We start from the raw sequence: 26952 nt of genomic DNA on the forward strand, positions 1-26952 counted from the left end.
CAGGAGCGAGGAAAACGCAAACAACATCACAAAACGTGGGCAGGAGTGAGGAAACCGCACACTACATCACAAAATGTGTGCAGGAGTGAGGAAAACGCACACAACATCACAAAACGTGGGCAGGAGTGAGGAAAACGCACACTACATCACAAAACGTGTGCAGGAGCGAGGAAAACGCAAACAACATCACAAAACGTGGGCAGGAGTGAGGAAAATGCACACTCCATCACAAAACGAGTGCAGGAGTGAGGAAAACGCACACAACATCACAAAACGTGTGCAGGAGTGAGGAAAACGCAAACAACATCACAAAACGTGTGCAGGAGCGAGGAAAACGCAAACAACATCACAAAACGTGTGCAGGAGCGAGGAAAACGCAAACAACATCACAAAGCGTGTGCAGGAGCGAGGAAAACGCAAACAACATCACAAAACGTGGGCAGGAGCGAGGAAAACGCACACGACATCACAAAGCATGTGCAGGAGCGAGGAAAACGCACTCTACATCACAAAACGTGTGCAGGAGCGAGGAAAACGCAAACAACATCACAAAGCGTGTGCAGGAGCGAGGAAAACGCACTCTACATCACATAACGTGTGCAGGAGCGAGGAAAACGCAAACAACATCACAAAACGTGTGCAGGAGCGAGGGAAACGCAAACAACATCACAAAACATGGGCAGGAGTGAGGAAAACGCACACTACATCACAAAGCGTATGCAGGAGTGAGGAAAACGCACACTACATGACAAAGCGTGTGCAGGAGTGAGGAAAACGCATACTACGTCACAAAACGTGGGCAGGAGTGAGGAAAACGCACACTACATCAAAAAACGTGTGCAGGAGCGAGGAAAACGCACTCTACATCACAAAACGTGTGCAGGAGCGAGGAAAAGGCAAACAACATCACAATTATTGGATAAACATATGGATGATAATGGTATAGTGTAGGTTAGATGGCTTTTGTTTCGGTGCAACATCGTGGGCTGAAGGGCCTGTACTGCGCTGTATTGTTCTATGTTCTATGTTGTAAAGCGTGTGCAGGAGCGAGGAAAACGCAAACAACATCACAAAACGTGGGCAGGAGCGAGGAAAACGCACACTACATCACAAAACGTATGCAGGAGCAGGAACACGCACACTACATCACAAAACGTGGGCAGGAGTGAGGAAAACGCACTCTACATCACAAAACGTGTGCAGGAGCGAGGAAAACGCAAACAACATCACAAAACGTGGGCAGGAGTGAGGAAAACGCACACTACATCACAAAACGTGTGCAGGAGTGAGGAAAACGCACACAACATCACAAAACGTGGGCAGGAGTGAGGAAAACGCACACTACATCACAAAACGTGGGCAGGAGTGAGGAAAACGCACTCTACATCACAAAACGTGTGCAGGAGCGAGGAAAACGCAAACAACATCACAAAACGTGTGCAGGAGTGAGGAAAACGCAAACATCACCACAAAACGTGTGCAGGAGCGAGGAAAACGCAAACAACATCACAAAACGTGTGCAGGAGCGAGGAAAACGCACTCTACATCACAAAACGTGTGCAGGAGCGGGGAAAACGCAAACAACATCACAAAGCGTGTGCAGGAGCGAGGAAAACGCAAACAACATCACAAAACGTGGGCAGGAGCGAGGAAAACGCACACTACATCACAACGCGTGTGCAGGAGCGAGGAATACGCAAAAAACATCACAAAACGTGGGCAGGAGCGAGGAAAACGCACACTGCATCACAAAACGTTTGCAGGAGCGAGGAAAATGCACTCTACATCACAAAACGTGTGCAGGAGCGAGGAAAACGCACACTACATCACAAAACGTGTGCAGGAGCGAGGAAAACGCAAACAACATCACAAAACGTGTGCAGGAGTGAGGAAAACGCACACAACATCACAAAACGTGGGCAGGAGTGAGGAAAACGCACACTACATCACAAAACGTGGGCAGGAGTGAGGAAAACGCACTCTACATCACAAAACGTGTGCAGGAGCGAGGAAAACGCAAACAACATCACAAAACGTGGGCAGGAGTGAGGAAAACGCACACTACATCACAAAACGTGTGCAGGAGTGAGGAAAACGCACACAACATCACAAAATGTGTGCAGGAGTGAGGAAAACGCAAACAACATCACAAATCGTGTGCAGGAGCGAGGAAAACGCAAACAACATCACAAAACGTGTGCAGGAGCGAGGAAAACGCACTCTACATCACAAAACGTGTGCAGGAGTGAGGAAAACGCAAACAACATCACAAAGCGAGTGCAGGAGCGAGGAAAACGCAAACAACATCACAAAACGTGGGCAGGAGCGAGGAAAACGCACACTACATCACAAAGCGTGTGCAGGAGCGAGGAAAACGCAAACAACATCACAAAACGTGGGCAGGAGCGAGGAAAACGCACACTACATCACAAAACGTAAGCAGGAGCGAGGAAAACGCACTCTACATCACAAAACGTGTGCAGGAGCGAGGAAAACGCACACTACATCACAAAACATGTGCAGGAGCGAGGAAAACGCACACTACATCACAAAACGTGTGCAGGATTGACGAAAACGCACTCTACATCATAAAGCGTGTGCAGGAGCGAGGAAAACGCAAACAACAACATAAAGCATGGGCAGGAGTGAGGAAAACGCACTCTACATCATAAAGCGTGTGCAGGAGTGAGGAAAACGCACTCTACATCATAAAGCGTTTGCAGGAGTGAGGAAAACGCACTCTACATCACAAAACGTGTGCAGGAGCGAGGAAAACGCAAACAACATCACAAAACGTGGGCAGTGGTGAGGAAAACGCACACAACATCACAATGCGTGTGCAGGAGTGAGGAATACGCACACTACATCATAAAGCATGTGCAGGAGCGAGGAAAACGCGAACAACATCTAAAAACATGTGGAGGAGCGAGGAAAACGCACACTACGTCACAAAACGTGGGCAGGAGCGAGGAAAATGCAAACAACATCACAAACGTGGGCAGGAGTGAGGAAAACGCACACTACATCACAAAACGTGTGCAGGAGCGAGGAAAACGCAAACAACATCACAAAACGTGGGCAGGAGTGAGGAAAACGCACACTACATCACCAAGCATGTGCAGGAGTGAGGAAAACGCACACTACATCACAAAGCGTGTGCAGGAGTGAGGAAAACGCACACTACATCACAAAACGTGTGCAGGAGTGAGGAAAACGCACACTACATCACAAAACGTGTGCAGGAGCGAGGAAAACGCAAAAAACATCACAAAACGTGGGCAGGAGCGAGGAAAACGCACACTGCATCACAAAACGTTTGCAGGAGCGAGGAAAACGCACTCTACATCACAAAACGTGTGCAGGAGCGAGGAAAACGCACACTACATCACAAAACGTGTGCAGGAGCGAGGAAAACGCAAACAACATCACAAAACGTGTGCAGGAGTGAGGAAAACGCACACAACATCACAAAACGTGGGCAGGAGTGAGGAAAACGCACACTACATCACAAAACGTGGGCAGGAGTGAGGAAAACGCACTCTACATCACAAAACGTGTGCAGGAGCGAGGAAAACGCAAACAACATCACAAAACGTGGGCAGGAGTGAGGAAAACGCACACTACATCACAAAACGTGTGCAGGAGTGAGGAAAACGCACACAACATCACAAAATGTGTGCAGGAGTGAGGAAAACGCAAACAACATCACAAATCGTGTGCAGGAGCGAGGAAAACGCAAACAACATCACAAAACGTGTGCAGGAGCGAGGAAAACGCACTCTACATCACAAAACGTGTGCAGGAGTGAGAAAAACGCAAACAACATCACAAAGCGAGTGCAGGAGCGAGGAAAACGCAAACAACATCACAAAACGTGGGCAGGAGCGAGGAAAACGCACACTACATCACAAAGCGTGTGCAGGAGCGAGGAAAACGCAAACAACATCACAAAACGTGGGCAGGAGCGAGGAAAACGCACACTACATCACAAAACGTAAGCAGGAGCGAGGAAAACGCACTCTACATCACAAAACGTGTGCAGGAGCGAGGAAAACGCACACTACATCACAAAACATGTGCAGGAGCGAGGAAAACGCACACTACATCACAAAACGTGGGCAGGAGTGAGGAAAACGCACACTCCATCACAAAACGAGTGCAGGAGTGAGGAAAACGCACACATCACAAAACGTGTGCAGGAGTGAGGAAAACGCAAACAACATCACAAAACGTGTGCAGGAGCGAGGAAAACGCAAACAACATCACAAAACGTGTGCAGGAGCGAGGAAAACGCAAACAACATCACAAAGCGTGTGCAGGAGCGAGGAAAACGCAAACAACATCACAAAACGTGGGCAGGAGTGAGGAAAACGCACTCTACATCACAAAACGTGTGCAGGAGCGAGGAAAACGCAAACAACATCACCAAACGTGGGCAGGAGTGAGGAAAACGCACACTACATCACAAAACGTGTGCAGGAGTGAGGAAAACGCACACAACATCACAAAATGTGTGCAGGAGTGAGGAAAACGCAAACAACATCACAAATCGTGTGCAGGAGCGAGGAAAACGCAAACAACATCACAAAACGTGTGCAGGAGCGAGGAAAACGCACTCTACATCACAAAACGTGTGCAGGAGTGAGGAAAACGCAAACAACATCACAAAGCGAGTGCAGGAGCGAGGAAAACGCAAACAACATCACAAAACGTGGGCAGGAGCGAGGAAAACGCACACTACATCACAAAGCGTGTGCAGGAGCGAGGAAAACGCAAACAACATCACAAAACGTGGGCAGGAGCGAGGAAAACGCACACTACATCACAAAACGTAAGCAGGAGCGAGGAAAACGCACTCTACATCACAAAACGTGTGCAGGAGCGAGGAAAACGCACACTACATCACAAAACATGTGCAGGAGCGAGGAAAACGCACACTACATCACAAAACGTGTGCAGGAGCGAGGAAAACGCAAACAACATCACAAAACGTGTGCAGGATTGACGAAAACGCACTCTACATCATAAAGCGTGTGCAGGAGCGAGGAAAACGCAAACAACAACATAAAGCATGGGCAGGAGTGAGGAAAACGCACTCTACATCATAAAGCGTGTGCAGGAGTGAGGAAAACGCACTCTACATCATAAAGCGTTTGCAGGAGTGAGGAAAACGCACTCTACATCACAAAACGTGTGCAGGAGCGAGGAAAACGCAAACAACATCACAAAACGTGGGCAGTGGTGAGGAAAACGCACACAACATCACAATGCGTGTGCAGGAGTGAGGAATACGCACACTACATCATAAAGCATGTGCAGGAGCGAGGAAAACGCGAACAACATCTAAAAACATGTGGAGGAGCGAGGAAAACGCACACTACATCACAAAACGTGGGCAGGAGCGAGGAAAATGCAAACAACATCACAAACGTGGGCAGGAGTGAGGAAAACGCACACTACATCACAAAACGTGTGCAGGAGCGAGGAAAACGCAAACAACATCACAAAACGTGGGCAGGAGTGAGGAAAACGCACACTACATCACCAAGCATGTGCAGGAGTGAGGAAAACGCACACTACATCACAAAGCGTGTGCAGGAGTGAGGAAAACGCACACTACATCACAAAACGTGTGCAGGAGTGAGGAAAATGCACACTACATCACAAAACGTGTGCAGGAGCGAGGAAAACGCACTCTACGTCACAAAACGTGTGCAGGAGCGAGGAAAACGCACTCTACATCATAAAGCGTGTGCAGGAGTGAGGAAAACACAAACAACATCACAAAGCGTGTGCAGGAGCGAGGAAAACGCACTCTACATCACAAAACGTGTGCAGGAGCGAGGAAAACGCAAACAACATCACAAAACGTGTGCAGGAGCGAGGGAAACGCAAACAACATCACAAAACGTGGGCAGGAGTGAGGAAACCGCACACTACATCACAAAGCCTGTGCAGGAGTGAAGAAAACGCACACTACATCACAAAGCGTATGCAGGAGTGAGGAAAACGCAAACAACATCACAAAACGTGGGCAGGAGCAAGGAAAACGCACACTACATCACAAAACGTATGCAGGAGCGAGGAACACGCACACTACATCACAAAACGTGGGCAGGAGTGAGGAAAACGCACTCTACATCACAAAACGTGTGCAGGAGCGAGGAAAACGCAAACAACATCACAAAACGTGGGCAGGAGTGAGGAAACCGCACACTACATCACAAAATGTGTGCAGGAGTGAGGAAAACGCACACAACATCACAAAACGTGGGCAGGAGTGAGGAAAACGCACACTACATCACCAAGCATGTGCAGGAGTGAGGAAAACGCACACTACATCACAAAGCGTGTGCAGGAGTGAGGAAAACGCACACTACATCACAAAACGTGTGCAGGAGCGAGGAAAACGCAAACATCACCACAAAACGTGGGCAGGAGTGAGGAAAACGCACACTCCATCACAAAACGAGTGCAGGAGTGAGGAAAACGCACACATCACAAAACGTGTGCAGGAGTGAGGAAAACGCAAACAACATCACAAAACGCGTGCAGGAGCGAGGAAAACGCAAACAACATCACAAAACGTGTGCAGGAGCGAGGAAAACGCAAACAACATCACAAAGCGTGTGCAGGAGCGAGGAAAACGCAAACAACATCACAAAACGTGGGCAGGAGTGAGGAAAACGCACTCTACATCACAAAACGTGTGCAGGAGCGAGGAAAACGCAAACAACATCACCAAACGTGGGCAGGAGTGAGGAAAACGCACACTACATCACAAAACGTGTGCAGGAGTGAGGAAAACGCACACAACATCACAAAATGTGTGCAGGAGTGAGGAAAACGCAAACAACATCACAAATCGTGTGCAGGAGCGAGGAAAACGCAAACAACATCACAAAACGTGTGCAGGAGCGAGGAAAACGCACTCTACATCACAAAACGTGTGCAGGAGTGAGGAAAACGCAAACAACATCACAAAGCGAGTGCAGGAGCGAGGAAAACGCAAACAACATCACAAAACGTGGGCAGGAGCGAGGAAAACGCACACTACATCACAAAGCGTGTGCAGGAGCGAGGAAAACGCAAACAACATCACAAAACGTGGGCAGGAGCGAGGAAAACGCACACTACATCACAAAACGTAAGCAGGAGCGAGGAAAACGCACTCTACATCACAAAACGTGTGCAGGAGCGAGTAAAACGCACACTACATCACAAAACATGTGCAGGAGCGAGGAAAACGCACACTACATCACAAAACGTGTGCAGGAGCGAGGAAAACGCAAACAACATCACAAAACGTGTGCAGGATTGACGAAAACGCACTCTACATCATAAAGCGTGTGCAGGAGCGAGGAAAACGCAAACAACAACATAAAGCATGGGCAGGAGTGAGGAAAACGCACTCTACATCATAAAGCGTGTGCAGGAGTGAGGAAAACGCACTCTACATCATAAAGCGTTTGCAGGAGTGAGGAAAACGCACTCTACATCACAAAACGTGTGCAGGAGCGAGGAAAACGCAAACAACATCACAAAACGTGGGCAGTGGTGAGGAAAACGCACACAACATCACAATGCGTGTGCAGGAGTGAGGAATACGCACACTACATCATAAAGCATGTGCAGGAGCGAGGAAAACGCGAACAACATCTAAAAACATGTGGAGGAGCGAGGAAAACGCACACTACATCACAAAACGTGGGCAGGAGCGAGGAAAATGCAAACAACATCACAAACGTGGGCAGGAGTGAGGAAAACGCACACTACATCACAAAACGTGTGCAGGAGCGAGGAAAACGCAAACAACATCACAAAACGTGGGCAGGAGTGAGGAAAACGCACACTACATCACCAAGCATGTGCAGGAGTGAGGAAAACGCACACTACATCACAAAGCGTGTGCAGGAGTGAGGAAAACGCACACTACATCACAAAACGTGTGCAGGAGTGAGGAAAACGCACACTACATCACAAAACGTGTGCAGGAGCGAGGAAAACGCACTCTACGTCACAAAACGTGTGCAGTAGCGAGGAAAACGCACTCTACATCATAAAGCGCACTCTACATCATAAAGCGTGTGCAGGAGTGAGGAAAACACAAACAACATCACAAAGCGTGTGCAGGAGCGAGGAAAACGCACTCTACATCACAAAACGTGTGCAGGAGCGAGGAAAACGCAAACAACATCACAAAACGTGTGCAGGAGCGAGGGAAACGCAAACAACATCACAAAACGTGGGCAGGAGTGAGGAAACCGCACACTACATCACAAAGCCTGTGCAGGAGTGAAGAAAACGCACACTACATCACAAAGCGTATGCAGGAGTGAGGAAAACGCAAACAACATCACAAAACGTGGGCAGGAGCAAGGAAAACGCACACTACATCACAAAACGTATGCAGGAGCGAGGAACACGCACACTACATCACAAAACGTGGGCAGGAGTGAGGAAAACGCACTCTACATCACAAAACGTGTGCAGGAGCGAGGAAAACGCAAACAACATCACAAAACGTGGGCAGGAGTGAGGAAACCGCACACTACATCACAAAATGTGTGCAGGAGTGAGGAAAACGCACACAACAACATAAAGCATGGGCAGGAGTGAGGAAAACGCACTCTACATCATAAAGCGTGTGCAGGAGTGAGGAAAACGCACTCTACATCATAAAGCGTTTGCAGGAGTGAGGAAAACGCACTCTACATCACAAAACGTGTGCAGGAGCGAGGAAAACGCAAACAACATCACAAAACGTGGGCAGTGGTGAGGAAAACGCACACAACATCACAATGCGTGTGCAGGAGTGAGGAATACGCACACTACATCATAAAGCATGTGCAGGAGCGAGGAAAACGCGAACAACATCTAAAAACATGTGGAGGAGCGAGGAAAACGCACACTACATCACAAAACGTGGGCAGGAGCGAGGAAAATGCAAACAACATCACAAACGTGGGCAGGAGTGAGGAAAACGCACACTACATCACAAAACGTGTGCAGGAGCGAGGAAAACGCAAACAACATCACAAAACGTGGGCAGGAGTGAGGAAAACGCACACTACATCACCAAGCATGTGCAGGAGTGAGGAAAACGCACACTACATCACAAAGCGTGTGCAGGAGTGAGGAAAACGCACACTACATCACAAAACGTGTGCAGGAGTGAGGAAAATGCACACTACATCACAAAACGTGTGCAGGAGCGAGGAAAACGCACTCTACGTCACAAAACGTGTGCAGGAGCGAGGAAAACGCACTCTACATCATAAAGCGTGTGCAGGAGTGAGGAAAACACAAACAACATCACAAAGCGTGTGCAGGAGCGAGGAAAACGCACTCTACATCACAAAACGTGTGCAGGAGCGAGGAAAACGCAAACAACATCACAAAACGTGTGCAGGAGCGAGGGAAACGCAAACAACATCACAAAACGTGGGCAGGAGTGAGGAAACCGCACACTACATCACAAAGCCTGTGCAGGAGTGAAGAAAACGCACACTACATCACAAAGCGTATGCAGGAGTGAGGAAAACGCAAACAACATCACAAAACGTGGGCAGGAGCAAGGAAAACGCACACTACATCACAAAACGTATGCAGGAGCGAGGAACACGCACACTACATCACAAAACGTGGGCAGGAGTGAGGAAAACGCACTCTACATCACAAAACGTGTGCAGGAGCGAGGAAAACGCAAACAACATCACAAAACGTGGGCAGGAGTGAGGAAACCGCACACTACATCACAAAATGTGTGCAGGAGTGAGGAAAACGCACACAACATCACAAAACGTGGGCAGGAGTGAGGAAAACGCACACTACATCACCAAGCATGTGCAGGAGTGAGGAAAACGCACACTACATCACAAAGCGTGTGCAGGAGTGAGGAAAACGCACACTACATCACAAAACGTGTGCAGGAGCGAGGAAAACGCAAACATCACCACAAAACGTGGGCAGGAGTGAGGAAAACGCACACTCCATCACAAAACGAGTGCAGGAGTGAGGAAAACGCACACATCACAAAACGTGTGCAGGAGTGAGGAAAACGCAAACAACATCACAAAACGCGTGCAGGAGCGAGGAAAACGCAAACAACATCACAAAACGTGTGCAGGAGCGAGGAAAACGCAAACAACATCACAAAGCGTGTGCAGGAGCGAGGAAAACGCAAACAACATCACAAAACGTGGGCAGGAGTGAGGAAAACGCACTCTACATCACAAAACGTGTGCAGGAGCGAGGAAAACGCAAACAACATCACCAAACGTGGGCAGGAGTGAGGAAAACGCACACTACATCACAAAACGTGTGCAGGAGTGAGGAAAACGCACACAACATCACAAAATGTGTGCAGGAGTGAGGAAAACGCAAACAACATCACAAATCGTGTGCAGGAGCGAGGAAAACGCAAACAACATCACAAAACGTGTGCAGGAGCGAGGAAAACGCACTCTACATCACAAAACGTGTGCAGGAGTGAGGAAAACGCAAACAACATCACAAAGCGAGTGCAGGAGCGAGGAAAACGCAAACAACATCACAAAACGTGGGCAGGAGCGAGGAAAACGCACACTACATCACAAAGCGTGTGCAGGAGCGAGGAAAACGCAAACAACATCACAAAACGTGGGCAGGAGCGAGGAAAACGCACACTACATCACAAAACGTAAGCAGGAGCGAGGAAAACGCACTCTACATCACAAAACGTGTGCAGGAGCGAGTAAAACGCACACTACATCACAAAACATGTGCAGGAGCGAGGAAAACGCACACTACATCACAAAACGTGTGCAGGAGCGAGGAAAACGCAAACAACATCACAAAACGTGTGCAGGATTGACGAAAACGCACTCTACATCATAAAGCGTGTGCAGGAGCGAGGAAAACGCAAACAACAACATAAAGCATGGGCAGGAGTGAGGAAAACGCACTCTACATCATAAAGCGTGTGCAGGAGTGAGGAAAACGCACTCTACATCATAAAGCGTTTGCAGGAGTGAGGAAAACGCACTCTACATCACAAAACGTGTGCAGGAGCGAGGAAAACGCAAACAACATCACAAAACGTGGGCAGTGGTGAGGAAAACGCACACAACATCACAATGCGTGTGCAGGAGTGAGGAATACGCACACTACATCATAAAGCATGTGCAGGAGCGAGGAAAACGCGAACAACATCTAAAAACATGTGGAGGAGCGAGGAAAACGCACACTACATCACAAAACGTGGGCAGGAGCGAGGAAAATGCAAACAACATCACAAACGTGGGCAGGAGTGAGGAAAACGCACACTACATCACAAAACGTGTGCAGGAGCGAGGAAAACGCAAACAACATCACAAAACGTGGGCAGGAGTGAGGAAAACGCACACTACATCACCAAGCATGTGCAGGAGTGAGGAAAACGCACACTACATCACAAAGCGTGTGCAGGAGTGAGGAAAACGCACACTACATCACAAAACGTGTGCAGGAGTGAGGAAAACGCACACTACATCACAAAACGTGTGCAGGAGCGAGGAAAACGCACTCTACGTCACAAAACGTGTGCAGTAGCGAGGAAAACGCACTCTACATCATAAAGCGCACTCTACATCATAAAGCGTGTGCAGGAGTGAGGAAAACACAAACAACATCACAAAGCGTGTGCAGGAGCGAGGAAAACGCACTCTACATCACAAAACGTGTGCAGGAGCGAGGAAAACGCAAACAACATCACAAAACGTGTGCAGGAGCGAGGGAAACGCAAACAACATCACAAAACGTGGGCAGGAGTGAGGAAACCGCACACTACATCACAAAGCCTGTGCAGGAGTGAAGAAAACGCACACTACATCACAAAGCGTATGCAGGAGTGAGGAAAACGCAAACAACATCACAAAACGTGGGCAGGAGCAAGGAAAACGCACACTACATCACAAAACGTATGCAGGAGCGAGGAACACGCACACTACATCACAAAACGTGGGCAGGAGTGAGGAAAACGCACTCTACATCACAAAACGTGTGCAGGAGCGAGGAAAACGCAAACAACATCACAAAACGTGGGCAGGAGTGAGGAAACCGCACACTACATCACAAAATGTGTGCAGGAGTGAGGAAAACGCACACAACATCACAAAACGTGGGCAGGAGTGAGGAAAACGCACACTACATCACCAAGCATGTGCAGGAGTGAGGAAAACGCACACTACATCACAAAGCGTGTGCAGGAGTGAGGAAAACGCACACTACATCACAAAACGTGTGCAGGAGCGAGGAAAACGCAAACATCACCACAAAACGTGGGCAGGAGTGAGGAAAACGCACACTCCATCACAAAACGAGTGCAGGAGTGAGGAAAACGCACACATCACAAAACGTGTGCAGGAGTGAGGAAAACGCAAACAACATCACAAAACGTGTGCAGGAGCGAGGAAAACGCAAACAACATCACAAAACGTGTGCAGGAGCGAGGAAAACGCAAACAACATCACAAAGCGTGTGCAGGAGCGAGGAAAACGCAAACAACATCACAAAACGTGGGCAGGAGTGAGGAAAACGCACTCTACATCACAAAACGTGTGCAGGAGCGAGGAAAACGCAAACAACATCACCAAACGTGGGCAGGAGTGAGGAAAACGCACACTACATCACAAAACGTGTGCAGGAGTGAGGAAAACGCACACAACATCACAAAATGTGTGCAGGAGTGAGGAAAACGCAAACAACATCACAAATCGTGTGCAGGAGCGAGGAAAACGCAAACAACATCACAAAACGTGTGCAGGAGCGAGGAAAACGCACTCTACATCACAAAACGTGTGCAGGAGTGAGGAAAACGCAAACAACATCACAAAGCGAGTGCAGGAGCGAGGAAAACGCAAACAACATCACAAAACGTGGGCAGGAGCGAGGAAAACGCACACTACATCACAAAGCGTGTGCAGGAGCGAGGAAAACGCAAACAACATCACAAAACGTGGGCAGGAGCGAGGAAAACGCACACTACATCACAAAACGTAAGCAGGAGCGAGGAAAACGCACTCTACATCACAAAACGTGTGCAGGAGCGAGGAAAACGCACACTACATCACAAAACATGTGCAGGAGCGAGGAAAACGCACACTACATCACAAAACGTGTGCAGGAGCGAGGAAAACGCAAACAACATCACAAAACGTGTGCAGGATTGACGAAAACGCACTCTACATCATAAAGCGTGTGCAGGAGCGAGGAAAACGCAAACAACAACATAAAGCATGGGCAGGAGTGAGGAAAACGCACTCTACATCATAAAGCGTGTGCAGGAGTGAGGAAAACGCACTCTACATCATAAAGCGTTTGCAGGAGTGAGGAAAACGCACTCTACATCACAAAACGTGTGCAGGAGCGAGGAAAACGCAAACAACATCACAAAACGTGGGCAGTGGTGAGGAAAACGCACACAACATCACAATGCGTGTGCAGGAGCGAGGAAAACGCACTCTACATCATAAAGCGTGTGCAGGAGTGAGGAAAACACAAACAACATCACAAAGCGTGTGCAGGAGCGAGGAAAACGCACTCTACATCACAAAACGTGTGCAGGAGCGAGGAAAACGCAAACAACATCACAAAACGTGTGCAGGAGCGAGGGAAACGCAAACAACATCACAAAACGTGGGCAGGAGTGAGGAAACCGCACACTACATCACAAAGCCTGTGCAGGAGTGAAGAAAACGCACACTACATCACAAAGCGTATGCAGGAGTGAGGAAAACGCAAACAACATCACAAAACGTGGGCAGGAGCAAGGAAAACGCACACTACATCACAAAACGTATGCAGGAGCGAGGAACACGCACACTACATCACAAAACGTGGGCAGGAGTGAGGAAAACGCACTCTACATCACAAAACGTGTGCAGGAGCGAGGAAAACGCAAACAACATCACAAAACGTGGGCAGGAGTGAGGAAACCGCACACTACATCACAAAATGTGTGCAGGAGTGAGGAAAACGCACACAACATCACAAAACGTGGGCAGGAGTGAGGAAAACGCACACTACATCACCAAGCATGTGCAGGAGTGAGGAAAACGCACACTACATCACAAAGCGTGTGCAGGAGTGAGGAAAACGCACACTACATCACAAAACGTGTGCAGGAGCGAGGAAAACGCAAACATCACCACAAAACGTGGGCAGGAGTGAGGAAAACGCACACTCCATCACAAAACGAGTGCAGGAGTGAGGAAAACGCACACATCACAAAACGTGTGCAGGAGTGAGGAAAACGCAAACAACATCACAAAACGTGTGCAGGAGCGAGGAAAACGCAAACAACATCACAAAACGTGTGCAGGAGCGAGGAAAACGCAAACAACATCACAAAGCGTGTGCAGGAGCGAGGAAAACGGAAACAACATCACAAAACGTGGGCAGGAGCGAGGAAAACGCACACGACATCACAAAGCATGTGCAGGAGCGAGGAAAACGCACTCTACATCACAAAACGTGTGCAGGAGCGAGGAAAACGCAAACAACATCACAAAGCGTGTGCAGGAGCGAGGAAAACGCACTCTACATCACATAACGTGTGCAGGAGCGAGGAAAACGCAAACAACATCACAAAACGTGTGCAGGAGCGAGGGAAACGCAAACAACATCACAAAACATGGGCAGGAGTGAGGAAAACGCACACTACATCACAAAGCGTATGCAGGAGTGAGGAAAACGCACACTACATGACAAAGCGTGTGCAGGAGTGAGGAAAACGCATACTACGTCACAAAACGTGGGCAGGAGTGAGGAAAACGCACACTACATCAAAAAACGTGTGCAGGAGCGAGGAAAACGCACTCTACATCACAAAACGTGTGCAGGAGCGAGGAAAAGGCAAACAACATCACAATTATTGGATAAACATATGGATGATAATGGTATAGTGTAGGTTAGATGGCTTTTGTTTCGGTGCAACATCATGGGCTGAAGGGCCTGTACTGCGCTGTATTGTTCTATGTTCTATGTTGTAAAGCGTGTGCAGGAGCGAGGAAAACGCAAACAACATCACAAAACGTGGGCAGGAGCGAGGAAAACGCACACTACATCACAAAATGTATGCAGGAGCAGGAACACGCACACTACATCACAAAACGTGGGCAGGAGTGAGGAAAACGCACTCTACATCACAAAACGTGTGCAGGAGCGAGGAAAACGCAAACAACATCACAAAACGTGGGCAGGAGTGAGGAAAACGCACACTACATCACAAAACGTGTGCAGGAGTGAGGAAAACGCACACAACATCACAAAACGTGGGCAGGAGTGAGGAAAACGCACACTACATCACAAAACGTGGGCAGGAGTGAGGAAAACGCACTCTACATCACAAAACGTGTGCAGGAGCGAGGAAAACGCAAACAACATCACAAAACGTGTGCAGGAGTGAGGAAAACGCAAACATAACCACAAAACGTGTGCAGGAGCGAGGAAAACGCAAACAACATCACAAAACGTGTGCAGGAGCGAGGAAAACGCACTCTACATCACAAAACGTGTGCAGGAGCGGGGAAAACGCAAACAACATCACAAAGCGTGTGCAGGAGCGAGGAAAACGCAAACAACATCACAAAACGTGGGCAGGAGCGAGGAAAACGCACACTACATCACAAAGCGTGTGCAGGAGCGAGGAATACGCAAAAAACATCACAAAACGTGGGCAGGAGCGAGGAAAACGCACACTACATCACAAAACGTTTGCAGGAGCGAGGAAAACGCACTCTACATCACAAAACGTGTGCAGGAGCGAGGAAAACGCACACTACATCACAAAATGTGTGCAGGAGCGAGGAAAACGCAAACAACATCACAAAACGTGTGCAGGAGTGAGGAAAACGCACACAACATCACAAAACGTGGGCAGGAGTGAGGAAAACGCACACTACATCACAAAACGTGGGCAGGAGTGAGGAAAACGCACTCTACATCACAAAACGTGTGCAGGAGCGAGGAAAACGCAAACAACATCACAAAACGTGGGCAGGAGTGAGGAAAACGCACACTACATCACAAAACATGTGCAGGAGTGAGGAAAACGCACACAACATCACAAAACGTGTGCAGGAGCGAGGAAAACGCAAACAACATCACAAAACGTGTGCAGGAGCGAGGAAAACGCAAACACCATCACAAAACGTGTGCAGGAGCGAGGAAAACGCACTCTACATCACAAAACGTGTGCAGGAGTGAGGAAAACGCAAACAACATCACAACGCGAGTGCAGGAGCGAGGAAAACGCAAACAACATCACAAAACGTGGGCAGGAGCGAGGAAAACGCACACTACCTCACAAAGCGTGTGCAGGAGCGAGGAAAACGCAAACAACATCACAAAACGTGGGCAGGAGCGAGGAAAACGCACACTACATCACAAAACGTATGCAGGAGCGAGGAAAACGCACTCTACATCACAAAACGTGTGCAGGAGCGAGGAAAACGCACACTACATCACAAAACATGTGCAGGAGCGAGGAAAACGCACACTACATCACAAAACGTGTGCAGGATTGACGAAAACGCACTCTACATCATAAAGCGTGTGCAGGAGCGAGGAAAACGCAAACAACAACATAAAGCATGGGCAGGAGTGAGGAAAACGCACTCTACATCATAAAGCGTGTGCAGGAGTGAGGAAAACGCACTCTACATCATAAAGCGTTTGCAGGAGTGAGGAAAACGCACTCTACATCACAAAACGTGTGCAGGAGCGAGGAAAACGCAAACAACATCACAAAACGTGGGCAGTGGTGAGGAAAACGCACACAACATCACAATGCGTGTGCAGGAGTGAGGAATACGCACACTACATCATAAAGCGTGTGCAGGAGCGAGGAAAATGCACTCTACATCATAAAGCGTGTGCAGGAGCGAGGAAAACGCAAACAACATCACAAAACGTGTGCAGGAGTGAGGAAAACGCACTCTACATCACAAAACATGTGCAGGAGCGAGGAAAACGCAAACAACATCACAAAGCGTGTGCAGGAGTGAGGAAAACGCACTCTACATCACAAAACGTGTGCAGGAGCGAGGAAAACGCAAACAACATCACAAAACGTGGGCAGGAGTGAGGAAAACGCACTCTACATCACAAAACGTGTGCAGGAGTGAGGAAAACACAAACAACATCACAAAACGTGGGCAGGAGTGAGGAAAACGCACTCTACATCACAAAACGTGGGCAGGAGTGAGGAAAACACACTCTACATCACAAAGCGTGTGCAGGAGCGAGGAAAACGCACACTACATCACAAAGCGTGTGCAGGAGTGAGGAAAACACAAACAACATCACAAAACGTGGGCAGGAGTGAGGAAAACGCACTCTACATCACAAAACGTGCGCAGGAGCGAGGAAAACGCAAACAACATCACAAAACGTGGGCATGAGTGAGGAAAACGCAAATAACATCACAAAACGTGTGCAGGAGCGAGGAAAACGCACACTACATCACAAAGCGTGTGCAGGAGTGAGGAAAACACAAACAACATCACAAAACGTGTGCAGGAGTGAGGAAAACGCACACTACATCACAAAACATGTGCAGGAGCGAGGAAAACGCACACTACATCACAAAACGTGTGCAGGATTGACGAAAACGCACTCTACATCACAAAACGTGGGCAGGAGTGAGGAAAACGCAAATAACATCACAAAACGTGCGAGGAGCGAGGAAAACGCACTCTACATCACAAAACGTGTGCAGGAGCGAGGAAAACGCAAACAACATCACAAAACGTGGGCAGGAGAGAGGACAACGCACTGTACATCACAAAACGTGGGCAGGAGCGAAGAAAACGCAAACAACATCACAAAACGTGTGCAGGAGCGAGGAAAACGCAAACAACATCACAAAGCGTGTGCAGGAGTGAGGAAAATGCACACTACATCACAAAACGTGTGCAGGAGCGAGGAAAACGCAAACAAATCACAAAACGTGGGCAGGAGTGAGGAAAACGCAAACAACATCACAAAACATGTGCAGGAGCGAGGAAAACGCAAACAACATCACAAAACGTGTGCAGGAGTGAGGAAAACGCACACTACATCACAAAACGTGTGCAGGAGTGAGGAAAACACAAACAACATCACAAAACGTGGGCAGGAGTGAGGAAAACACAAACAACATCACAAAACGTGTGCAGGAGCGAGGAAAACGCACTCTACATCACAAAACGTGTGCAGGAGCGAGGAAAACGCAAACAACATCACAAAACGTGGGCAGGAGTGAGGAAAACGCAAACAAATCACAAAACGTGTGCAGGAGTGAGGAAAACGCACACAACATCACAAAACGTGGGCAGGAGTGAGGAAAACACAAACAACATCACAAAACGTGGGCAGGAGTGAGGAAAACGCACTCTACATCACAAAACGTGTGCAGGAGCGAGGAAAACGCAAACAAATCACAAAACGTGGGCAGGAGCGAGGAAAACGCACTCTACATCACAAAACGTGGGCAGGAGCGAGGAAAACACAAACAACATCACAAAACGTGGGCAGGAGCGAGGAAAACGCAAACAAATCACAAAACGTGGGCAGGAGTGAGGAAAACGCACACAACATCACAAAACGTGGGCAGGAGTGAGGAAAACACAAACAACATCACAAAACGTGGGCAGGAGCGAGGAAAACACAAACAACATCACAAAACGTGGGCAGGAGCGAGGAAAACGCAAACAACATCACAAAACCAACAAAGAGGGGAAATGGTGGCAATCTCACTTGATTAGCAATCCCAAGCCGAGGCTTATACTCCAGGAACATGGGCTCACATTCATATAATAAAAATCTGGAATCTAAAGCTCATCTCAGTCATGGTTGTCATGATATTCAGGTAAACATCATAGCACATACATACATACTGATGGACAGATCAACGGACCAATCAACACACACACACACCACAGCCAATCACAGTCAAGAGCATACACAGTACAAAACAGGGAACCCGACAGTTCCTGAGGATTCCAGCAGGAGACGGCTCAGGGCACAGAGCTCATTACAAGCCACTCGGACATCCACCATGTGCTGAGTGCCACTACAAGATAGTGTTAGGAATAGGTCCACAGATTCTCGGGTTATGATCGAACCTCAGTAAACAGTTTACCAGTGTAAAGAAATGTCAGCAATAAAACTGAGTTGTACCATTCGCAACCGTGTTGGTTCGTCTGTGTAGCAGAGTACCCAACACATCAATGGTGACCATCACAACTATCATAGATTGTCATAAAAACCCATCTGGTTCACTAATGCCCTTTCGGGAAAGAAATCTGCCGTCCTTACCTGGTCTGGCCTACGTGTGACTCCAGACCCACATCAATGTGGTTGACTCTCAAATATTCCCTGAAATGGCCGAGCGAGACACTCAGTTCAAGGGGCAATTAGGGATGGGTAACAAATGCTGGCCTTGCCAGAGATGTCCCCATCCCATTGAAAGAATATAATGAAAGTACATTGTACTAATGTCCGGACTGAGGGCCAAAATTTGTTCGGGTGATTTTCTCTTTCTTTTCTTACTATAAATAGAAAGATGAGGGGTGGGATTCTCCGACCCCCCCGCCGGGTCGGAGAATCGCGTGGAGGGGGGGGGGGGGGGGGGGGGGCGACGCGAATCCTGCCCCCGCCGGCTGCCGAATTCTCCGCCGCCGGGGTTTTGGCGGGGGCGGGAATCGTGGCGCGCCAGTTGGGGGCCGTTGGCAGTGGCCCCCCCAGCAATTCTCCGGCCCGCGATGGGCCGAGTGGCCGCCTGTTTTCGGCGGGTCCCGCCAGCGTAAAATCACAACATGTCCTTACCGGCGGGACCTGGCTCCACGGGCGGCCTGCAGAGTCTTCGGGTGGGGGGGGGCGCGGGGGGATCTGGCCCCGAAGGGTGACCCCCACGGTGGCCTGGCCCGCGATCGGGGCCCACTGATCCGCGGACGGGCCTGTGCCGTGGGGGCACTCTTTCCCTCTGCACCAGCCGCTGTCAACCTCCGCCATGGCCGACGCGGAGATGAACCCCCCTGCGCATGCGCTGGGATGACGCCAGCACACGCTGGAGCTCCCGCGCATGCGCCAACTTGTGCCGGCCAGCGGAGGCCCTTCCACGCCGGCTGGCGCAGCGCCAAACACTCCAGCGCCGGCCTAGCCCCTTCAGGGCAGCCCGACGCCGCAGTGGTTCACGCCACTCCTCTGGCCGGAGTGGCCCGCACCGCCGGTTCGCAGAGAATCCCGCCCAAGGTTTGAGCAGGGATGGGTTGGCTTTGTACATAGGCAGTGGCCATTCAGCCCATCACCCCTGTTGTGCCATTCAATGATCTCATGGCTCCATCCCAGCTCCATCCCTTTGGCTCCAAATCCCTGAATACCCCTTCATCACAGATTTATAGGAACTCCCCCCACCCCACCCCCATAACCCGTCACTTTGTCACCTTAAGCCCCCAAACTAGATATTCTTTAAACAATTCTGCTTTCATGGTTGATGGGAAATGTTCAGACTGGAGTCCAGTTACTAGTGGTGTACCACAAGGATCTGCTTTGGGGCCACTGCTGTTCGTCATTTTTATAAATGACCTGGAGGAGGGCGTAGAAGGATGGGTGAGTAAATTTGCAGATGACACTAAAGTCGGTGGAGTTGTGGATAGTGCGGAAGGGTGTAACAAGTTACAGAGGGACATAGATAAGCTGCAGCGCTGGGCTGAGAGGTGGCAAATGGAGTTTAATGCAGAAAAGTGAGGTGATTCATTTTGGAAGGAATAACAGGAAGACAGAGTACTGGGCTAATGGTAAGATTCTTGGAAGTGTGGATGAGCAGAGGGATCTCGGTGTCCATGTACATAGATCCCTGAAAGTTGCCACCCAGGTTGAGAGGGTTGTTAAGAAGGCATACGGTATACGCCCCGAACTGGGATGATGCAAACGTCACGAGGCGTATGTTGGGGCGTATCCCGGACCTGGAGGCGGGAAAGTTGGTAATCGGGGGAGATTTCAATACAGTGCTTGATCCAGGGCTGGACCGGTTGAGGTCCAGGACCGGGAGGAGGCCGGCAGCGGCCAAGGTGCTTAAGGACTTCATGGAGCAGATGGGAGGAGTAGACCCCTGGAGATTTATTAGGCCTAGGAGTAAGGAGTTCTCATTTTTCTCCCATGTTCACAAGGTATATTCACGGATAGACTTTTTTGTCCTGGGAAGGGCACTGATTCCGAAGGTGACAGGGACGGAGTACACGGCCATAGCCATCTCGGACCACGTTCCACACTGGGTAGATCTGGAGGTAGGAGAGGAAAAGGAACAGCACCCACTCTGGAGAATGGATATGGGCCTGTTGGCGGATGAGGGGATATGTCTAAGGGTGAGGGGGTGTATCGAAAGGTACTTGGAGCTTTATGACAATGGAGAGGTTCAGGTGGGAGTGGTCTGGGAGGCGTTGAAGGCGGTGGTCAGAGGGGAACTGATATCCATAAGGGCACATAAAGGGAAGCAAGAGGGTAAAGAAAGGGAGCGATTGCTGAGAGAACTTCTGAGGGTGGACAGGCAATATGCAGAGGCACCGGAGGAGAGACTGTACAGGGAAAGACAAAGGTTACATGTGGAATTTGACCTGCTGACCACGGGTAAGGCAGAGGCACAGTGGAGGAGGGCACAGGGAGTGCAGTATGAGTATGGAGAGAAGGCGAGTCGGTTACTGGCCCAACAATTGAGGAAGAGGGGAGCGGCGAGGGAGATAGGTGGGGTGAGGGATGAGGAGGGAGAGATGGAACGGGGAGCGGAGAGAGTGAATGGGGTGTTTAAGACATTCTATGAGAGGTTGTATAAGGCTCAGCCCCCGGAAGGGAAGGAGGGAATGATGCATTTCCTGGATCAGCTGGAATTCCCGAAGGTGGAGGAGCAGGAGAGGGCGGGACTGGGAGCACAGATTGATGTGGAGGAGGTGGTAAAGGGGATTGGGAGCATGCAGGCGGGGAAGGCCCCGGGACCGGATGGGTTCCTGGTGGAATTTTATAGGAAATATATAGACCTACTGGCCCCGCTTTTGACGAGAAACTTTAATGAGGCCAGGGAAAGGGGGAAGTTGCCCCCGACTATGTCGGAGGTGACAATATCGCTCCTTTTGAAGAAGGATAAAGACCCGCTACAGTGTGGGTCCTACAGGCCCATTTCCCTTTTGAATGTAGATGCTAAGCTCCTGGCCAAGGTAATGGCGACGAGGATAGAGGATTGTGTCCCGGGGGTGGTCCATGAGGACCAAACTGGGTTCGTTAAGGGGAGACAGCTGAACACGAACATACGGAGGTTGCTAGGGGTAATGGTGATGCCCCCACCAGAGGGGGAGGCGGAGATAGTGGTGGCGATGGACGCCGAGAAAGCATTCGACAGAGCGGATTGGGATTATCTGTGGGAGGTGCTGAGGAGATTTGGTTTTGGAGAAGGGTTTATTGGATGGGTACAGCTGCTGTATAGGGCCCCGGTGGCAAGTGTGATCACGAACAGGCAGAGGTCTGACTACTTCCGTCTTTATAGAGGGACGAGGCAGGGGTGTCCCCTGTCTCCGTTACTGTTTGCATTGGTAATTGAGCCCCTGGCCATAGCACTGAGGGGCTCCAGGAAGTGGAGGGGAGTACTCAGGGGAGGAGAAGAACACCGGGTATCATTGTAAGCAGATGATTTATTGCTGTATGTTGCGGACCCGGTGGAGGGGATGCCTGAGATAATGCAGACGCTCGGGGAGTTTGGGGAATTCTCGGGGTACAAATTGAACATGGGGAAGAGTGAGTTGTTTGTGGTACATCCGGGGGAGCAGAGCAGGGGAATAGAGGATTTACCGCTGAGGAGGGTAACAAGGGATTTCCGGTACTTGGGGATCCAGATAGCCAGGAGTTGGGGAACCTTACATAGGCTTAATTTAACACGATTGGTGGAACAGATGGAGGAGGATTTTAAGAAATGGGACATGGTGCCCCTGTCACTGGTGGGGAGGGTGCAGGCGGTCAAAATGGTAGTCCTCCCGAGATTCCTTTTTGTGTTTCAGTGCCTCCCGGTGATGGTCACGAAGGCTTTTTTCAAGAAGATCGAGAAAAGCATCATGAGTTTTGTGTGGGCTGGGAAGACCCCGAGAGTGAGGAGGGGGCTCTTGCAGCGTAGCAGGGAGAGGGGGGGACTGGCACTACCGAGCTTAAGTGAGTACTATTGGGCCGCCAACATTCCAATGGTGTGTAAGTGGATGGGAGAAGGGGAGGGAGCGGCGTGGAAGAGATTGGAGATGGCGTCCTGCAAAGGAACCAGCCTACAAGCACTGGCGACGGCGCCGTTGCCGTTCTCCCCGAAGAAATACACCACAAGTCCAGTGGTGGAGGCAACACTGAAAATTTGGGGGCAGTGGAGACGGCATGGGGGAATGACGGGAGCCTCGGTGCGGTCCCCGAGAAGAAATAATCATAGGTTTGTCCCGGGGAGAATAGATGGGGGATTTGGAGCATGGCAGAGAGCTGGGATTGTGCAACTGAGGGATCTGTTCTTGGACGGGACGTTTGCGAGTCTGGGAGCGCTGACGGAAAAATATGGGTTGCCCCAAGGGAATGAATTTCGATACATGCAACTGAGGGCTTTTGCGAGGCAACAGGTGAGGGAATTCCCGCAGCTCCCGACGCAGGAGATTCAGGATAGAGTGATCTCAGGGACATGGGTGGGGGATGGTAGGGTGTCAGATATATACAGGGAAATGAGAGACGAGGGGGAGAACATGGTGGATGAGCTGAAGGGAAAATGGGAGGAAGAGCTGGGGGAAGAGATTGAAGAGGGGCTGTGGGCTGATGCCCTACGTAGGGTAAACTCTTCGTCCTTATGCGCCAGGCTTAGCCTGATACAATTTAAGGTTTTGCACAGGGCACATATGACCGGAGCAAGGCTCAGTACATTTTTCGGGGTAGAGGATAGGTGTGGGAGATGCTCGAGAAGCCCAGCAAACCATACCCACATGTTTTGGTCATGCCCGGCACTGCAGGGGTTCTGGGTGGGGGTGGCGAAGGTGCTTTCAAAGGTGGTGGGGGTCCGGGTCGAGCCAGGCTGGGGGCTGGCTATATTCGGGGTTGCAGAAGAGCCGGGAGCGCAGGAGGCGAGAGAGGCTGATGTTTTGGCCTTTGCGTCCCTAGTAGCCCGGCGAAGGATACTGCTTATGTGGAAGGAAGCCAAACCCCCGGGCGTGGAGACCTGGATAAACGACATGGCAGGGTTTATAAAACTGGAACGGATAAAGTTTGCACTAAGGGGTTTGGCTCAGGGGTTCACCAGGCGGTGGCAACCGTTCACTAACTACCTCGCAGAACGATAAAGGAAATGGGAAGGTAACAGCAGCAACGAGGGGCGCGGGGGGGGGCTCGGGCGGGTCCTCAGGGGTGTTTTTGTACAGATATTTGTACTAGGTTATGTATATTGAATTGCTGATTTTATTATTTGGGAGAGTTATTATTTTTGTTATGGCAGTTGCCATTTAGTTTATATTATTTATTTATTTACGGTCACGGTTATTTATATTGTTTTGCTGTTGTAAAAAGGGGGAAAACCTTTGTACTGTTTTGTTTGGCCGAAAAAGTTGAATAAAATATATATTTTTAAAAAGGTGTACGGTGTGTTAGTTTTTATTGGTAGAGGGATTGAGTTCCGGAGTCGGGAGGTCATGTTGCAGCTGTACAAAACTCTGGTACGGCCGCATTTGGAGTATTGCGTACAGTTCTGGTCGCCGCATTATAGGAAGGATGTGGAAGCATTGGAAAGGATGCAGAGGAGATTTACCAGACTGTTGCCTGGTATGGAGGGAAGATCTTATGAGGGAAGGCTGAGGGACTTGAGGCTGTTTTCGTTAGAGAGAAGAAGGTTAAGAGGTGACTTAATTGAGGCATACAAGATGATCAGAGGATTGGATAGGGTGGACAGTGAGAGCCTTTTTCCTCGGATGGTGATGTCTAGCATGAGGGGACATAGCTTTAAATTGAGGGGAGATAGATATAGGACAGATGTCAGAGGTAGGTTCTTTACTCAGAGAGTAGTAAGGGCGTGGAATGCCCTGCCTACAACAGTAGTGGACTCGCCAACACTAAGGGTATTCAAATGGTCATTGGATAGACATATGGGCGATAAGGGAACAGTGTAGATGGGCTTTAGAGTGGTTTCACAGGTCGGCACAACATTGAGGGCCGAAGGGCCTGTACTGCGCTGTAATGTTCTATGTTTTGTGTTCATGCCCAACTCCGAAATCATAGAATCATTGAATGGTGACAGGACAGAAGGAAACCATTCAGTCCATGGGCCTCTGTCGGAGCAATTCGCCTAGACCCACTCCCCAGCCTTTTCCCATAGCCCTACACATTCTTCCTTTTCCTAAGGATCCAATTCTCTTGGAGAGCCTCGATTAAACCTACCTCCGCCACACTCACAGGCCGCACATTCCAGATACTAACCACTCGCTGTGCGAAAAGCTTTTTCCTCATATTGTCATTACTTCATCATCTTCAACCCACGTTTTCTAGTTCCCGATCCTTCCACCAATGAGAATAGTTTCTCCCTATCGACTCTGTCCAGACATCTCAGAATTTTGAACACCTCCAGCAAATCGTCTCTCAAACCTCTCTTCTCCAAGAACAGTCCAAACATCTCCAAACTGTAGTTCTTCATCCCTGGAACCATTCTCATGAATCTTTTCTTCACTCTCTCCAAAGCCTCCCTAAAGTTTGGCGCCCAGAACTGGACACAATGCTCCAGTTGAAGTTGGACCAGTAAATAAATAATTAAGTTGACTGACAACCAAAACTGTTTCATTATCCAATCAAAAAGGGCACCCATTTAAATGAAGGTAAGAGAATATCATGTTTCTAAACCAAATAAAACACACGTACATAAGCCTGTGAAAGTAAGGTGTCTCAGAGCTGCCTGCACCAATGAGCCAATTATCTTGATTGAACCCGAACTTGGTATTTGATTACGGACTGCATCTGCTGGCCACAGAATCGTGCAGACAAAAAAAGTTGTGTATTTTTTAAAAGCAAATCAGATTGAAAACTGAAAGCATTCTAAAAGCCTCCCATTTGCCTTCCCCGAGGAGATCTTGCTTTCTGCTCGATTTACAGGGGCATTTAACTTTGGGCTACAGTTGGGAGTTGCCAAGCTTGCGAGCACACTAGTCGCACTGCTGCGGTGCGATCGACGAACTCTTACCCGCGTCGGAGAACTGGGAAAATTACGGATCAGGCTCTTCCCTTTAGCTGAAGAAATGAAGAAAATGAAGATGAATGAATGATGATGCAAGAGGAGAGACCCGCCTTGTGTGAAGAGAATGGGACTGTGACAGGCGGCAGTTTTACCTGGCGTTAGAACTCCAACAAAAGTAATGGCGGCTGAGGACGAAAGACAACTGCAAACCTTGCAAAAATTTGAATTTGCTTTTATTGCCGCGGAATAGCCTTTCCCATTGGAAATGATAAGGTGCCTCTGAGGCGACACAGACATTGGCAAGGATGGTGTAAACGAGCATGGAAACAAACGGATGGAGGTTTGCAACATTATTAATCCGACACACAAAGAAATATCATAACTCCCTCGCTTGCCACTCTCCGAGAGGTAGCCAAAGACAACTTGGCAGGCAAACCTCTGCTTGGCCACTGTTAATACTCATTCGCAAAAGCCACCAAGGGGCACTTACCTTCTTACCAAATCCCCTCCCTACGTACCACCCCCACAGAACCCCACCACCAAACTGGGGGCACCTTGCATTGGTGCCGAGACAAACTGGTTTACTGGCACATTTGCGCTGCCCCCATGTTCTCCCAGTGACGGGTGAGGAGTTATCTTCTGGAACACAGTGGGATGGTGCACCAATAGGTCATGGATACAGGATTGACTGAAGAAAACCGGGACTAGGTTTAACTCAAAATGGAACATGTAAA

At 49.4% G+C, this 26952-nt stretch overlaps 1 protein-coding gene across 4 annotated transcripts in view; it reads right to left on the bottom strand.

Moving 5' to 3' along the window:
• Positions 1-26952, bottom strand: part of LOC140405528 (formin-like protein 3) — a 923557-nt gene that overhangs the window by 20500 nt on the left and 876105 nt on the right. Inside the window, exon 26 of one of the 4 annotated variants that reach the window (XM_072494082.1) lies at positions 26225-26271. The exons of the other annotated variants lie outside the window; for them this stretch is intronic. Coding sequence (XP_072350183.1) covers positions 26225-26271 — 47 coding nt within the window. The remainder of the gene's footprint in view (positions 1-26224; positions 26272-26952) is intronic. 4 annotated transcript variants of the gene reach the window in all.

This window comes from Scyliorhinus torazame, chromosome X (assembly GCF_047496885.1).
Source record: "Scyliorhinus torazame isolate Kashiwa2021f chromosome X, sScyTor2.1, whole genome shotgun sequence".
Taxonomy (NCBI): Eukaryota; Metazoa; Chordata; class Chondrichthyes; order Carcharhiniformes; family Scyliorhinidae; genus Scyliorhinus; species Scyliorhinus torazame.